At 36.2% G+C, this 18,162-nt stretch overlaps 1 protein-coding gene across 6 annotated transcripts in view; it reads left to right on the top strand.

Annotated features, from left to right (window-relative positions):
• Positions 1-18,162, top strand: part of SPIRE1 (spire type actin nucleation factor 1) — a 203,493-nt gene that overhangs the window by 131,446 nt on the left and 53,885 nt on the right. For all 6 annotated transcript variants that reach the window (XM_040479443.1, XM_040479444.1, XM_040479445.1 and 3 more), the window contains exon 6: positions 1,316-1,480. In XM_040479443.1, the coding sequence (XP_040335377.1) occupies positions 1,316-1,480 (165 nt within the window). The remainder of the gene's footprint in view (positions 1-1,315; positions 1,481-18,162) is intronic.

Genomic DNA, 18,162 nt, shown 5'->3' with positions numbered 1-18,162 from the left:
GAGCCTGACGCGGGGCTCGAACTCACGGACCGCGAGATCGTGACCTGGCTGAAGTCGGACGCTTAACCGACTGTGCCACCCAGGCGCCCCTCTAAGGATCTGTTTAAAATAGGAATATTTTAGAAGGTGTTCTAATGGATATACCACAATATTAAGTACCTCAAATCTTATTTGGAATAAGAAATGGTATACATTTTTTAAAAAATCATAAATTCCATTTTTGAGAAATTTAATCAGTTATTTTATACAGATAATTCTTATGAAATATTTCACATGGTTTTCAATAAATATGTTTAAGTAATAAATATGAACTACTTATTAATTTTAACAAACCACAGTGTTTCAGTTAAATATCATATTGATTTACTTTTCACTGAAGTAGAGACTATGACACCTTAGCTTATAGGCAGGAAAATAAAAGGATTAACTTATAATAATAATATACATATTTAGTATGTCTTATATTATTGTAAGTACTTCATTTATATCTCATTTTCTTGAAGGGCTAGCAAATCAGTTTACCATTATTTGTTGATAAGAAGGCCAATATTATGTAATTTGTGCAAAGATAGTAATAACATAAAAATTATGGCCATTTTCCACATAATATATGACCATTTCAGCAAGTTATGAAGTACCATTATCTTTTATTGGTGAGGAAGCCAGGGGTCAGAGAGGTGAAACAACTTGCTGGATGTCAGATAGCTAATAGGTGATTGTATCATTTAGCTGTGGTCACAGTAATGCCGCCTAACCAGCCACTACAGAATCACAGTCGCATAAAGTAGTACATTTATTTAGCTCATGAGCGTACAGATCAGTTATGTGTGTGTCATTCTTCTCCTGGACAATCATGCTAGTCCAGGCATAATGTTCTCATGGCAATAGAAGCACAAACCCATTATGCATTTGCTTTTGCAGACTTTGGTTACATCACATCCACTACTATTCCTTCCAGTGGCCAAGCAAATCATAAAGCCGAAACCAATGTTAGAGTGTGGGAAATATACTCTTCAGTGAGCAAAATCACATAACAGGGTGTAGACACAGGAGGCGTGAAGAACTGAGGCCATTAATAACAGCCTTTCACAGTGAATGAGTTAGGGTTTATACCCAGGTGCCTCAGAACTTAGAGCTCGTGATTCTCTACTGGCTTTTTACTTAGTATTATAAAATCTAGTTTTAAAAATCAGTTTTGTTTGGTCTACTCAATGTTTTGCAAGCCAAGCTCTTCATTTTTTCTGTATGACTGTAGCTACTTAGAGGGAACTAGTAAATTTATTCATGGACATCTCTCTACCCTTGATTCTTTTAGGCTCGATTCTGGGTACAGGTGATGAGGGATTTGCGGAATGGAGTAAAACTTAAGAAGGTCCAAGAGCGGCAGTACAACCCTTTGCCCATTGAATATCAGCTCACCCCGTATGAGATGCTAATGGATGACATTCGATCTAAAAGATACACTTTGCGAAAAGTAATGGTAAGTAACAAAGAAAACCATTAATAAACTCAAATGGTTATTCTATAGTAATCTTATTTGTTGAAAATGTTCTCAGTGGTTTTTTTTTTAATTTTTTTTTTTTTTAACGTTTATTTATTTTTGATACGGAGACAGAGTGCGAGCGGGGGAAGGGCAGAGAGAGAGGGAGACAGAATCTGAAGCAGGCTTCAGGCTCCGAGCTGGCAGCACAGAGCCCGATGCGGGGCTCAAACTCATGAACCGTGAGATCATGACCTGAGCTGAAGTTGGACGCTTAATTGTCTGAGCCACCCAGGCGCCCCTGTTCTCAGTATTTTAAAAATCATTTCTTCCCATAGAAGTAATACATAATTATTACAGAAAATTTGAAAAATACAGTAAGCTCAAAGAAGAAAAGTTGCAAATGTGTGATTTCACAGCCCCGAGAGGTGTTTTGCTAACATGCTTGTATTATAACCTTCTTTTTTCTATCCATTTTATTTAGACAAAATGGATTAATATTGAATACTTTGTTTTGTAACCAGTTATTTTCCCTTAACATACATAGTATGAACATTTTTCCATGTCATTATGTGTTCAACATCATCACATCTAAATGACTACCTCCCTTCTAGCTTTATGGCTATACCAGAGTTTATTAAGTCGATCAACTTGTATTAAGTTGTGGCAGCCTATGTTGTGTATCCTTGCATATATAAATGTTTTTGAATAGCAATAGTGAAATCTTTGCGTTAGGTTCTTAGAATTGGAATCCTGACAGCACTACCTCTGAAATATGTCCTGAATATGACTGCCACTGTCTCTCAATCATACATTACAGTGACCTCTAAGTAGCCTTCCTATTTTCACTCTTGCCCCTCTTAGTCAATTTTTCCCAAAAACAGCCAGAGTAAGCCTCTTCAGGTAAAAATATGATGATACCATTTTCCTGCTCAGAACTTTCCATGGTTCTCCATCACACTTGGAACAAACGCCACATCCTTACCTTGGCCTGCAAAGCTCTACAGAGTCTGGTACAGCTTACCTTTCAGACGTCACCTCCTACCACCTTTCCTGGTTGATTTCTCCTCCTTAGCCATGCTGGTCTCTGCTGTCAAGTGTTCCTGCAGCAGAACCTTTGCTGCCCTTTCCCTGGCACTCTCTTTTCCCACACATCTATGTAGCTTTCCTTAGCACATTTTAGGTCTCTGCTCAAATGTCCGCTGATTAGAGAAGCATTTGCCCCCCTACCCACATGTGTCAGTAGCTCACAGTGTCATGTATTTTCAGATTCGCTATCTCTCTTACCACAGGAACTTAGTTCTTTCGCTGTTATATCCCCTAACTAGAGCATGTGCCTGACACACAGCCAGGTGCTAAACACTGTGCCCAACAAATAGTTGTGGAATGAATTAATGAATTGTAGATAGGAGATGAATTAAAAAATTATATCCCCATTTTTTAGAAAATTTAATCAGAGTTATTTTATGTGGAAGATTCTTACGAAGCACACCACTTAGTTTTAAAATAGATTTAAGTAAGGGCACCTGGCTGGCTCAGTCGAAAGAGCATGCAACTTTTTTTTAAATTTATTTATTACTTATTTTGAGAATGAGGGGGAGGGCAAAGAGAGGAAAGAGAGAATCCCAAGCAAGTTCTGCACTGCCATTGTGGAGCCCAATGCGGAGCTTGAACCCACGAACCCATGAGATCATGACCTGAGCCAAAGTCAAGATTCAGATGCTCAGCTGTGTGAGCCAACCAGGCGCCCCCAAGAGCATGCGACTCTTGATCTCTGGGTTCAAGCCCCACATTGGGTGTAGAGATTACATAGATAGATAGATAGATAGATAGATAGATAGATAGATAGATAGACTCTAAAAAAAAACATTTAGGTAGCTGTTTGAGCTCTTTGTTAATTAATTTTAATAAGCTGCAATATTGCAGCTATATTATGTTGATTTACTTCTTAGTAAATCTGATTTCTTTTAGGAATGAGGCAACTGAAGTTTAAAGGTGCTCTTCAGACAACTAGTTATAAGGCAAAGCCTATCTTCGTCCCCATTCTGTCAGAACCTGTGCTGTGTGCTACACACGTGTGGCCAAATTGCCCTTTAGTTATATCATGATGATTACTATTTACAACACAGTAGTTTTGCCCATTTCTTCATATCCTTGACTAAAGTGGGTATCATTTGGGGTTGACAAATTTGACTGGGAGAAAATACTTTTATTTTTAAAATCTATATTTCTCTGAGGGCGCCCGTGTGACTCAGTCAGTTAAGCATCCGACTTCAGCTCAAGTCATGATCTCATGGTTAGCTCAAGTCATGATCTCATGGTTCGTGAGCTCGAGGCCAATGTCGGGCTTTGCGCTCAGAGCCTGGAGCCTGCTATGGATTCTGTTTATCTGTCTCTCTCTGCCCCTCCCTCACTTGTACTCTGTCTTTCTCACAAAAATAAATGAACATAAAAAATTTTTTTAAATCTATATTTCTTTGGTTACAAGTACATTTAAACATTTTAAAATATATACCAGTTGTATATTTCTTAATTTTATTTTAATTTAACAATTATTTACTAGGCACTTCTCATGTTCCAGGCACTATTTTAGAATCTGGAAAAAGGATGTAATATAGTCCTTGTTCTCAGGAAGTTTAAAGTATGGTGGGAGCCACAGGTAATTAGGCAATACAGTGTGATAAGCTCAATGTAAGAGGTTATATACCAAAAAAAAAAAAAAAAAAATGTACAAAGACCAAGAAGTGATGGGATTTGACATAAGAAAACTACAAAAATTCTCTATAATTGGAGTATAGAATGGAATGTAGAATCGTGAGGGCTAGAGTTGGCAAGGAGGGTGGGGAACAGCAGACATACTGGAGTTCTCAGGGACAGGGCAGAGGTAAGAGGAGAGATCAGCTTTGGGACAGATCCCAGGGAGCCTCAGCATGTAAGAGATTAGAACAGAGGAAGGTGGTAAACAGATTGAAAAGGTGTAGCTAGAGAAGAAACATAGGAAAAATGGGGTCACAGCTGCAAAAGGGAGGTAGCATTTCTGGAGGCAGAATGCTGCTGGCAGGTCAGACCATTTAAGCATTGAGAAATATTTAACAAATTTAGCAACATGGACATGATTTGTAAACTTTATTAAGTAAAGGAATAGAAAGAAACCAGATTGTAGGTTGGAAATGAGGAAGCAGAAACAGTCTGAGTGTGCCTTTTTAAAGAAGTTTTTAAAAAGAGATCTAAGGGTAGCTAGCATCTGGAAGGCACATTGGGGCTAAAGAAAGTTTTGTTTGGTAATAATGCTTGGGAAAGGCTGTAGGTTGTAGGGAAGGGGAAAGTAGAGCATTAGAAGCTAGGGGTGGAGTTTGTCGGGTTGCAGGGTCTGAAAGAAGGTGGGGAGAGTCAGAGGAGGAGTCTGCTTTGTTTCCTTCCTTGTGTGTGGGACCTCCCATCTCCCCATCCCCAACCCTGTCTTGGGGACAACCACTGCACTCTCTTCTTTGCCTTCTGTCATGCCCTAAACACAAACATTCCTCAAGATTTGGCTCCTATAGAGTTCTTTCATGGTCCACATTTTCTCCCTTAAAACTTAAAATTTTCGTTATCACCTATACTTCAGTATCTGTGTGACTGCAGTTCTCAACTGTCTTAAATAGTCTCTGCTGCCTTGAGTACTTTATATATTTCACACTTTCTTGGGCACCTCTTCCAGGATTTCTTAAACCAAGTATATCCAAGACTGGTCTCAATATTCTGTGTCCCCACATTTGCTCTTCTTTTTGTGTTCATGTAAGATCATCATTCTTCAGCTCACCTGGGCTAACATCTTTTACTATCAGTTTGAGATCTTTTCTTTGCTGCTGTCTTTTAAAAAGACTTTTACGTACAGAGAAAGACATATACCATATGTTTTCACTCTCATGTGGATCCTGAGAAACTTAACAGAAGACCATGGGAGAGGGGAAGGAAGAAAAAAAAAGTTAGAGAGGGAGGGAGCCAAACCATAAGAGACTTTTAAAAACTGAGAATAAACTGAGGGTTGATGGGAGATGGGAGGGAGGTGAAAGTGGGTGATGGGCATTGAGGAGGGCACCTGTTGGGATGAGCACTGGGTGTTGTATGGAAACCAATTTGACAATAAATTTCATATTAAAAAATAATAATAAAATGACTTTTAGTCAAATGCTTTACAATAACTAAAATGATTTACTTCACATTTTTTAGGAAAATAGACTTTTCCTGAATATAAAAGTAATTATCACAATTTTTAAAACTTCATCAGTGCAAATACAAAAAAATTATAAACTGGAAATCTCTGCAGTCGTAAAATGCAGAGATGACCACTGTTAATACCTTTTTCTATAAATTTACACAGTTTTTTCTCTCCTTACATCCAGTTAATTGTTAGAATTCTTAATTGTAAGAATTAGAATTCTTAATTCTTTCTATAGTATCTTTTGCATCACCTTCCTGCCTCTGTTCCAGTCCCCTCCGACCCTCCAGTACTTGATACTGCTACTGGATTAACCTTTCTAAGGCCTAGCTTTGGTAGTATTATTCTATTTCTTGTCAACTTTTTGTGTCCTTCCACTGTCACATCATAACCCTAAACTCCACGTGCGTGTGTGTGTGTGTCTGTGAAATTTTGTCACATTTGTAGATTTATGTAACTACCATCACCAGATACAGAACTGTTCCAACACCACAGGACTCCTGTGTGGAGTCCTTAAGTTTGTTGCTTCAATTATATTATATAAATGGAATAGTACAGACTATAACCTTTTGAGATTGGCTTTTTTTTACTCAGCACTCATTCCTTGAGATCTGTCCCAGTTGTCATGCCTATCAATCATTCACTCTTTTTTATTGCTGAGTGGTATCCCATCATATGAACATACCATAGTTTGCTTAACCATTCACCTATTAAAAGGTATATGGGCTGTGTCCGATTTGGAGATACTAAGAATAAAGCTGCTATCATCAATTGTGTACAGGTTTTTATATAGGCACAAGTTTCCATTTTTCTGGGATAAATGTCCATGGTGTAACTGTTTGGGTCATATTGTAAGGGCATATTTAGTTCTATGAAAAATAGTCAAACAGTTTTCCAGAATGGGTGTATTTCCATACATTTTACAAAGAATTAATTTTATTTAAAATTTAATTAATTAAAGTTTTATTTAGGGTTTTATGCCACATACTGGTGATTTAAAGATGAATGTATGGTTCCATTCTCACAGTATGGTAAGAGAGACCAATATACAATAAGTGAAAGGTTGAGGGTAAGATATAGAAGAGACAGCCAGCTCTTTCTGAACATGTTAAGGGAGGCTCCAAGGAAAGGTTATTCTGGGCTTGGAATTGGAAGAATGAATATTTGACCAAATAGACATTGATGTTACCCTAACGGGACAGCTGAGTTTTCAAATGGTCGTGGAATCACACAAGTAGACATGATAGGACGCTGGAAAATATGTTCAGGTCCAGGTGATGTGCAAAAAGCAGCTGTGTTGTTCCTGAAGAGAAGCCTGGGTTCTTTGCTAATGCTGTAAAACTGAGAAAGGTTACATCTGCCCATCTCTGGCAATGTTGTGCACATTCTCCTTGAAGGGTTATGTGTGACTGCTGGGTGTGCTCCTTCCATAGCCAGCTGCACCTGCAGGAGTCTGACTCATCACAGCCGAGCACTTGCACTGCTGTGAAAACACAGCAGAACTTATAGCTTAGCAGACAAATCAAATGCCATTAAATACACTGCAGAAAGCATCTCAGGGACATCACTGCCTCATGAAGATAGAGTTCCAATTTATGGGCAGCAACAAGGAGCATTCTGTGAGATGAAATGGTTGGAACAGGTACGGTATGCTTTAGAAGGATAAGAGGCCATCAGTAAGTGTGTATGCATCAGTCAGGTCTTCAGTGTTTAACAGATTATAATTAAACCCAGCTGCAATACACCATGCTTTCGCATACATTTTCCACAAAACACATTTGTCTTTTTTCTATGTACATGGTCATTGTAGAAAAAATTTTTAGGAGACATAAATAAAAGCAAAAATTTCCTGAAAATCTTCCATCTGTACCGTTCAGCATCTTGAAGAACCTCTCCTTCCAAACTCTTCTATATTCATGGACGGATAATTGTTTATACAAAGAGAATCATGTACTGTTTTTTAGCCCTTTTCATTCTGTAATTCCTGTGCGGAATGAATGTCCGACAGTCTCTCTTTTTTAAATGACTTCACAGTATTTTCTAGTATATGTGCACTGTGAATTATTTACCCAAGCCTCTATTAATAGGCCTTTAGATTGTTTCCAGTTTTCGTTGTTTTAATTAGTACTATGATGAATATCCTCAAACATCTCATCTAATTATCTCCTTGGTTTAAATTTCTGTTGGTGAGATGGATAGATCAAGGATTGTGCACATTTAAAATTTTAATACATTTTGCCAAACTTACACCAGTTTACACTTTTACAAACAATGCAAGATAATTTTTGTTGCTAATATTGGACAATGCTGTCTTTTTCAAAAATTTCTACTTATTTGAACTATATCCTCTCTGAGTGGGAGTACTCAACATTAATCTCAGGTGATTTTCAAAATCTCTTATCCTGAAGGAATTATTTAGAAATTCATATTATTGATTAAAATAAGTAAATGTTGATACTGCTTAATAAATTATTAACATTTCTATTTGATCTATAACTAATGTCTTACCTGTCACCCACAATATAACTAAATCAATCTGTTTTTATCAGAGAAAATAATTGTGCTAAATAGTAGTTAAACTTGTCTGATACTAAGAATTACATAGGATAGATTCCTCTTGTAAATGCTGATTTCACAGGTTTCAGCTGGGTTATAATATGTTTTAAGACATATAACATTGGGTAAGGCTCAAGATCATGTATTTGGGAAATAATGGGATGTAATAGACATAACTGTGCATCCAGGTTTGGAAGGTATTATTCTTTTGTGGTAAATGAAAGGCTTTTAAAGAGTCTGGTTGTTTGTTTTTGGTTTTTTTTCTCCTCTCTTTCACTCACTCACTCATTCATTTAAGGTATTTAAAGTGGATATATAGCTCAGTGGCATTTAGTACATCCACAGTTTTGTGCATCCTCCACCTCTGTCTCATCCGAAAATAATTTCATCACCTCAGAGGAAACCCTGTACCCATGAAGCAGTCACTCCTAATCTCCCCTGCCCTGATTCTGGATATTTCATATATTCTGGATATTTCTGGATATTTCATATAAATAGAATCAAATAATATGTGACCTTTTGTGTCTGGCTTCTTTCATTTAGAATAATGCTTTCTAGGTTCATCCACATTGTAGCATGTAAGAGTACTTTATTCTTTTTTATGGTAGAATAACATTCCATTGTGTGCATATACCATATTTTGTTTATCCATTCATCATGTGATGGACATTTGGGTTCTTTCCACCTTTTCACTATTGTGAATAGTGCTGCTGTGATCAGTCATGTACAAGTTTTGTTTGAATACTTGTTTTCAGTCCTTTTGGGTAAATGCCTAAGAGTGAAATGGCTGGATCATGATAATTCTAAGCTTAACTTACTGTGGAACCACCAAACTGCTTTCTGTACCACTTGCACCATTTTATGTTCCCACCAGCAGTGTATGAGAGTTTCAGTTTCTCCACATTCTTGCCAACATTGGTTACTGTCCATTTTTGTTTTTAATTATGCCTACCATAGTAAGTATGAGGTGAAATCTCACTGTGATTTTGATTTGCATTTCCCTAATGACTAATGATGTTTTATGTTTTCATGTGCTTGTGGGCCTTTTGTATATCTTCTTTGGAGAAAAGTCAATGCAGATCCTGTGCCTAATTTTTAATTGTGTTGTTTGTATTTTTATTGTTGAATGATAAAAATTCTTTATATACTCTGGATACTAGACTCTTGACAGACATGATTTGCAAATATTTTCTCCCATTCTGTAGTTTGTCTTTTTACTCTCTTAATAGTGTATTTTGAAGCAGAAAAGGTTTTAATTTTGCCAAAATTCAATTTATCTATTCTTTCTCTCCTATTGCTCAGGCTTTTGGTGTCATTTCTAAAAATATATTGTCAAATCTAAGGCTATAAAGATTTAACCCTGTTTTCTTCTAAGACTTTTATACTTTTAGCTCTTATATGTAGGTCTTCAGTCTATTTTAAGTTAATTTTTTGCATATAGTGTGAAGTAAAGGTCAGACATCATTCTTTTGCATTTTGATACCCATTTGTCTTAGCATCATTTGTTGAGACTTTTCTTACCTCCATTTAATGGTCTTGGGACTTTTGTCATAAGTCAGTTGAATGTATGAGTTTATTTCTGAACTCTGAATTCTGTTTCATTGATGTATGATGACTGTCCTATGTTTATCCCACACTGGGATGATTACAATACATATAGTTAATTATTATAGCTCTGTGATAAGCTTGGAAATCTGAAAGTGAGTCCTTCAACTTTGTTTTTCTTTTTCAAGATTGTTTTGGTAATTCAGAATTCTTTGAGATTCCATGTGAATTTTAAAATAGGCTTTTCTATTTCTGCAAAAAAATACATTGAGAATTTGATAGAGATTATATTGAATCTCTAGATCACTTTTGGTTATATTGTCATCTTAACAATATTAAGTCTTCCAATCCATAAACATGGGATGTCTTTCCATTTATTTAGGTCTTCTTTTATTTCTTTCAGCAGTGTTTGATGGTTTTCAGGATATAAGCCTTACACCTCATTGGTTAAATTTGTTCCTAAATATTTTATTGTTTTCAATGTCATTGTGAATGGGATTGTTTTCTTAATTTTTTCTGGATCATTCATTGCTAATGTATATGCATTATACATACATATACATATTATATGTACATACACAACTGATTTTTATATGTTTCTCTTATATTCTGCAATTTTGCCAAGTTTATTAACACTAATAATTTTTCGATGGATTTTTAGGATATTTTATTTTATATACATGATCATGTAATCTGTGAAGAGAGATACTTTCACTTGTTCCTTACCCCTCTGGCTAGAAACATCAGTTGTTGAATGGAATTAGCAAAAGCAGGCATCCATATCTTCTTTCTGATGTTAAGGGGAAGGCATTCAGTTTTTCGTCATTGAGTATAATATTAGCTATGGATTTTCACAAATGACTTAAAAAAATTTTTTTTAAATGTTTACTTAAACAATTTTTTTTAAATGTTATGAGAGACAGAGGCAGAGCATGAGTGGGGGAGGGGCAGAGAGAGAGAGACGGGGAGACACAGAATCTGAAACAGGCTACAGGCTTTGAGCTGTCACCACAGAGCCTGATACAGGGCTCGAAATCTGGAACAGCAAGATCATAACCTGAGCTGAAGTCAGACACTCAGCCACCTGAGCCACCCAGGCTCCCCTTCACAAATGACTTTTATCATGCTGAGGAAGTTTCCTTCCATTCCAAGTTTGTTGAGTATTTTTATCATGTGTTGTTGGTATTAGGCTAAATCATTTTTCTGTATTAATTAAGACAATCATGTGGGTTCTTTTGATTCATTCAATCATTAACATGGGTGGTGTATTACCTGGTGTATTTTTATGCATTGAACCATCCTTGCATTTATGGGACAAATCCCAGTTGGTCATGATGTACAATACTTTTAGTATGCTGCTAGAGTCAGCTTACTATTTGGTTGGGAGTTTTGCATCCGTATTTAGAAGGGATTTAATACATAGTATTCTTGTGATGCCCATGTCTGGCTTGGTATCAGGGTAGTGTTGGCCTCAGAATAACTAAGGAAGTGTTACCTCCTTTTCTAATGTTTGGAACAATTTGAGAAGGATTGGGGTTAATTCTTTTTTAAATGTTTAAGTAGTTTTCAGCATACAGATCCTTTACATCTTTGGTTAGATTTATTCCTAGGTATTTTATGCTTCTTGGTGCAATTGTGAATGGGATCAGTTTCCTTATTTGTCTTTCTGTTACTTCATTGTTAGTGTATAAGAATGCAACTGATTTCTGTACATATATAAAAAAAAAAATAAATAAAAAATAAATGTTTAAGTAGACTTCACCAGTGGAGTGTTCTGGTCGTGGGCTCTTCTTTCTTGGGAGATTTTTGATTCCTTACTCAATCTCTTTACCTGTTAGAAGTCTGTTCAGATTTTCTTTCTCTTTCTCTCTTCCTCCCTCCCTCACATTCTTCCTTTTTAATCAGTTTTGTTAGTTTGTGTCTTTCTAGATATTTGTCCATCTAGATTATCTTATTTGTTAATGTAAAATTATCATACTATTCTTTTGTAATGCTTTGTATTTCTGTAACATCTGTAGTAATGTCCCTACTTTGATTTCATTTCTGATATTTGTATTTTGAATCCTGTCTCTTTTTTTATTGGTCAGTCTGTTGATTAATTTTGTTGATCTTTGAATGAATGAAACAACTTTTGGCTTTGTTAATTTTGTCTGTTTTTCTTTCTTGATTTATTTCTTCTCTAATCTTTATCATTTCTTTCCTTATGCAAGCTTGTTTGTTTCTTAGACCCTTAAAATGTAAAGTCAGGTTACTGATTTGAATTATTTCTTCTTCCTTCTTTCTTAATATAGGTCTTTACAACTATGAATTTCCCTCTGAGCACTGCATTTCATAAATTTTTGTATATTGTGTTTTCATTTTCATTAATTTCAAGGTATTTTATTATTCTACTGATAATTTCTTCTTTGACTCATAATTTCTCCTGGTTGTTAGCAGTGTATTTTTTAAATTTTTTTTTTCAACGTTTATTTATTTTTGGGACAGAGAGAGACAGAGCATGAACGGGGGAGAGGCAGAGAGAGAGGGAGACACAGAATCGGAAACAGGCTCCAGGCTCCGAGCCATCAGCCCAGAGCCCGACGCGGGGCTCGAACTCACGGACCGCGAGATCGTGACCTGGCTGAAGTCGGACGCTTAACCGACTGCGCCACCCAGGCGCCCCAGCAGTGTGTTTTTTAAATTTCACATATTTGTGCTCGCTTCGGCAGCACATATATTAAATTTCACATATTTGTGAATGTTTCAGCTTTCCTTCTGCCAGTGGTTTCTTTCATTTCTTTGTGATTAGAAAAGATGCTTTTATAATTTCAGTCTTTTTAAATGTGTTGAGAGTTGTTTTGAGGTCTAACATGGAGAATGTTCTTTGTGCATTTAAGAAAAAGCAGACTGTTGGGTAGAATGTTCTATATTATTAGTTAGTTTGTTTAGTTGGAAATTAGTGTTGTTCAGGTTCTCTCTTTACTGACCTCTCTAGTTCTACCCATTATTGAAGTCTCCAGCTATTATTATAGAACTATTTCTATTTTTAATTCATATATTTAGGTACATTTATATTTATAATATATTTTCTTGATTTATTGGCCCTTTTATCAATATATGATGTCTCTCTTTGTCTTTTGTGACAGTTTTTGTCGAAAGTCTATTTTGTCTGATATTAATAAAACCACCCAATCTCTCCCTTGATTACTATTTGCATGGAATATCTTTTTTCATGCTTTCACTTTCAACTTAATCATGTCTTTGGATCTTATTTGAGTCTTGTAGACAGCACAAAATTAGATCATGTTTTCTTTGTCCACTCTGTTGATTTCTTCAGTTGGAGAATTGATTCATTTTATACTGCAGATAATTATTGATAAGGAAGAAATTATTTGTCTTTTGACATTTATTTTCTTTATGTTTTAAATCTCATTTGTCCTATAATTTCTTCATTGCCACCTTTTTTTGTGATTATTTTTTTCCTATATACCATTTTGATTCTCTTCTCATTTTTTTCGGTATTTTTTCTTTTTTTCTTGGTAGTTCCCTAGAGATTGTAATTGATATCTTACCTTTATAGCAATCAAGTTTGAGGTAATACCAGCTTAGTTTTAATAATGTATAAAAACTCTTCTCCTTTATAGCTCATTCCCCCCCTTATGTTGTTATTGTCATAAATTATGTCTAATTTATACATTTTGTGTCTATTGACATAGATTTATGATTGTTGTTTTATATTTGTCTTTAAATTTTTTTTAATGTTTATTTATTTTTGAGAGAGAGAGAGACACACACAGAGTGTGAGCGGAGCAGGGTCAGAAAGAGAGGGAGACACAGAATCCAAAGCAGGCTCCAGGCTCTGAGCTGTCAGCACAGATCCCAACACAGGGCTCAAACCCACAAACTGTGAGATCATGACCTGAGCCAAAGTCAGATGCTTAACCAACTGAACCACTCAAGTGCCCCATTTGCTTTATCCATTCATCTGTCAGTGGACACTTAGGTTGTTTCCATGTCTTGGTATTATAAACAATGCTGCGGTGAACACAGAGTATAGATACCTTTTCAAGTTAGTGTTTCATTTCCTTCAGATAAATACCCAGAAATGGAATTTCTAGATCATATGATATTTCTATTTTTAATTTTTTTGAGGAACCTCCACACTGTTTTCCATAGTGTCTGCACCAATTTATATTCCCACCAACAGTGCATAAGTGTTCCCTTTTCTCCACATTCTTACCAACAGTTATGTCTTATCTTTTTGATAATAGCCATTCTGACAAATATGAGGTGATAATATAGATTTACCATTTTTTAGTATTATATAAAAAGCTATATTAATTTCCTCAGTGTAAATTCTAGCCATGGAATTATTGGATCAGTGAATATACACATCTTTAAGGCCTTTGGTGAATACTGTCAACTTGTCTAAAACCCTTATAAACCTCTTTGTGATTAGAAATTTGGAGATATATTTGAAATCCTAATGATGAAATTGTAGCTTCTCATGTTTCTGAGGAAAACTATCTTACCCTTTCTTTCAAGTATGTGTGTTAGAGGTGCAGGGAGTATGTGGCAGGCCACATGTTTTATGAAACTCTAGTAATATTATGTAACTGTTAAAACATAAACTGGATTTCTGCTGCTTTAAATAAATATTGATACACAAATATAATTGATTTATAAGAATATTTTGCATTTCCAAAACATTGCTAAAGAGGAGGTTGTAGTGGGTGACAACAGAAACAATTTTTAGTACGATTTAATATAATTTTTAAAGTTTATTTACTGTATTTATTTTGAAAGAGAGGGAATGCAAATGCACATGGTGGGAGGAAGGGCAGAGAGAAGGGGAGACAGAGAATTCCAAGCAGGCTCCACACACTGTCAGCACAGAGCCCAGTATGGGGCTCAACCACACAAACGATGAGATCGTGACCTGAGCTGAAATCAAGAGTCAGACACCTAACTGGCTGAGCCACCTAGGTGCTGCTAGTCTTTCTTACTGATTTCTAACTGCTCTTTATATATAGGGGGATTTGCATCAGTGTTGAAGATACTTGTTTTTCTTTTTTTTATTTTATTTTAATGTTTATTTTTTTAGAGAGAGAGAGACAGAGCACAAGCAAGGGAGTACAAGAGAGGGAGGGAGACACAGAATCTGAAGCAGGCTCCAGGCTGTGAGCTGTCAGCACAGACCCCTGTGTGGGGCTCAAACCCACAAACTGTGAGATCATGACCTGAGCTGAGGTCAGATGCTTAACTGACTGAGCCACCCAGGCGCCCCAATACTTTTTTACAATGTTTTTCTTTAATAAAAGGAAATATTTTTGAAATTTGGTTAGGCAAACATACCTGCTAAAAGGCCAATATCCAAAACATATGAGGAACTCATACAACTCAATAGCAATAAAATAAATAATATAAATAAAAAAATTTTAAGTGCAAATGACCTAAATAAACATTTTTCTGAAGAAGATATATAAATTACTAACAGGTTTATGAAAAGATACTCAAAACCACTAGTCATCGGGGAAATGAAAGTCAAAACATGGTGATATGTCACTTCATACCTGTTAGGATAGCTGTTATTAAAAAGCAAAACATACCAAGTGTTGGTGAGGATATGGAGAAAAGGGAACTTTGTGCACTGGTGGTAGAATGTAAATTGGTAAAGCCATATGGAAAAAAGTATGGCAGTTCCTGAAAGAATTAAAAATAGAACTACCACATGGCACAAAACAGACACTCAGATCAGTGGAACAGAATAGAGAACCCAGAAATGGACCCATAAACATATGGCCAACTAATCTTTGACAAAGCAGGAAAAATATCCAGTGGAATAAAGACTGTCCCTTCAGCAAGTGGTGCTGGGAAAATTGGACAGCAACATGCAGAAGAATGAACCTGGACCACTTTCTTACACCATACACAAAAATAAACTCAAATGGACGAAAGACCTAAATGTAAGACAGGAAGCCATCAAAATCTTCGAGTAGAAAGCAGGCAAAAATCTCTTTGACCTTGGCCGCAGCAACTTCTTAACTCAACACGTCTCCAGAGGCAAGGGAAACAAAAGCAAAAATGAACTATTGGGACCTCATCAAAATTAAAAGCTTCTGCGCAACGAAGGAAACAGTCAGCAAACCTAAAAGGCAACCGACAGAATGGGAGACGATATTTGCAAATGACATCAGATAAAGGGTTAGTATCCAAAATCTATAAAGAACTTATCAAACTCAACACCCAAAAAACAAATAATCCAGTGAAGAAATGGGCAAAAGACATGAATAGACACTTCTCCAAAGAAGACATCCAGATAGATGGCAACCGACACATGAAAAAATGCTCATCACTCATCATCAGGGAAATACGAATTAAAAACCACAATGAGATACCACCTCATACTAGTCAGAATGGCTAACACTAACAACTCAGGCAACAACAGGTGTTGGCTAGGATGCAGAGAAAGAGAGGATCTCTTTTGCACTGCTGGTGGGAATGCAAAAACTGGTGCAGCCACTCTAGAAAGCAGTGTGGAGCTTCCTCAAAAAATTAAAAACAGAACTACCCTATGACTCAGCAATTGCACTACTAGATATTTATCCAAGGGATACAGGTATGCTGTTTCAAAGGGACACATGTATGCCAATGTTTATAGCAGCACTGTCAACAATAGCCAAAGTATGGAAAGAGCCCAAATGTCCATTGATGGATGAACGGATAAAGAAGATGTGGTATATATATACAATGGAGTAGTACTCGGCAATCAAAAAGAATGATATCTTGCCATTTGCAACTACGTGGATGGAGGTAGAGGGTATTATGCCAAGTGAAATTAGAGAAAGACAAATATCATATCAAAGACATCAGGCTCTGTGCTGACTTCACTCATATAAGGACTTTAAGACACAGAATAGATGAACAAAGGGAAGGGAAGCAAAAGTAATATAAAAACAGGGAGGCGGACAAAACAGACTCTTAAATGTAGAGAACAGACAGAGGGTTACTGGAGGGGTTGTGGGAGAGCAGGGATGGGCTAAATGGATAAGGGGCATTAAGGAATCTACTCCTGAAATCATTGTTGCACTATATGCTAACTAACTTGGATGTAAATTAAATAAATAAATAAACAAACAAATATAGTACAAAAAAAATAGAACTACCACATCATCCAGCAATCCCACTTCTGCATATATTTCCAAAGGAAATCAAATCAGGATCTCAAGATATCTGCACTCCCATGTTTATTGCAGCATTATTCATAATAGCCAAGTTATGGAAACAGCCTAAATGTCTGTCAACAGATGAATGGATAGTGTATACATATACAATGGAATAGTAATTCAGTCGCAATACAGAAGGAAATCCTGCCATTTGCAAAAAAATTGATGACCTTGGAGGACATTATGCTAGGTGAAATAACCTGGGCACAGAAAGACAAATACTGTATATGATCTCATTTGTATGATGAAGCTGAGAGTAGAAGAGTAGGTTGCCAGGGCTCAGTGATGGGGGAACTGGAGAGATGTTGGTTAAATGTTGGTCATAGGTCATATGTTTCAGTCATTAGATGAGTAAGTTTTGGGGACTCAGCACTGTGGCTATCATTACTAATACTCTATTGTGTGCTGAAATATGCTGAGACTACGCATCTTACATGTTCTCATCACACAAAAAATCAGTAACTATGGGAGGTGGTGGATGTGTTAATTAGCTTGGTTGTGGTCATCAGTCACAATGTATACACACATATCAGATAATCACACTGTTTACTTTAGATATGTATAATTTTTACTTGTCCGTTCAACCTCCAAGCTGAGGGGAAAAAGCAGTTTGGTTGGGGGCCCAAAATTAATCCATAAACTATAGATTGGCTTTGTACATTTTTAGTTGGAATCTTACGTCATTGTTAGTGGTTCTGTTTGCTTAAGACAGAAATAGAAAATAATGTTTTTTCAAAGACCAAGTTATTTAAGCTTTTTGTTTGTTGAGGGCTCTGTGAGCTTCATAATGACAGGTAGTTTTATGTGTTTTTATGATAATTATCAGTGATGCCTCTGTTTGCCATTCAGTGTATCTGGGTATAAATGATACATTTTTTGGACTTGTAGATTGTGGGTAGGAAGTGAAGAGAAATGGATAGATGTTTCTACTTCATGGTAGCCATTGTTGTTTTCCTTTCCGTGTCTTTCTCTGTCTGGTTGAATCTGTGCAAATTGCTTAAGTAAGTATATACTGAGTCCCTATGCAAGGAGCTGGGCAGATGGAGGTTCCAGTATGATTAAGTTCATGTGGGGAGCTTTCAAGTTTTCATTCTAAAAGACTAAAATTTGGGGTGCCAGTGTGGCTAACTTAAACATCCAACTTCAGCTCAGGTCATGATCTCACAGTTTGCAAG

Source organism: Herpailurus yagouaroundi, unplaced genomic scaffold (assembly GCF_014898765.1).
Source record: "Herpailurus yagouaroundi ecotype Mexico unplaced genomic scaffold, PumYag 142, whole genome shotgun sequence".
In the NCBI taxonomy this organism is placed as follows: Eukaryota; Metazoa; Chordata; class Mammalia; order Carnivora; family Felidae; genus Herpailurus; species Herpailurus yagouaroundi.
This window is presented reverse-complemented; position numbering and strand designations above follow the sequence as displayed.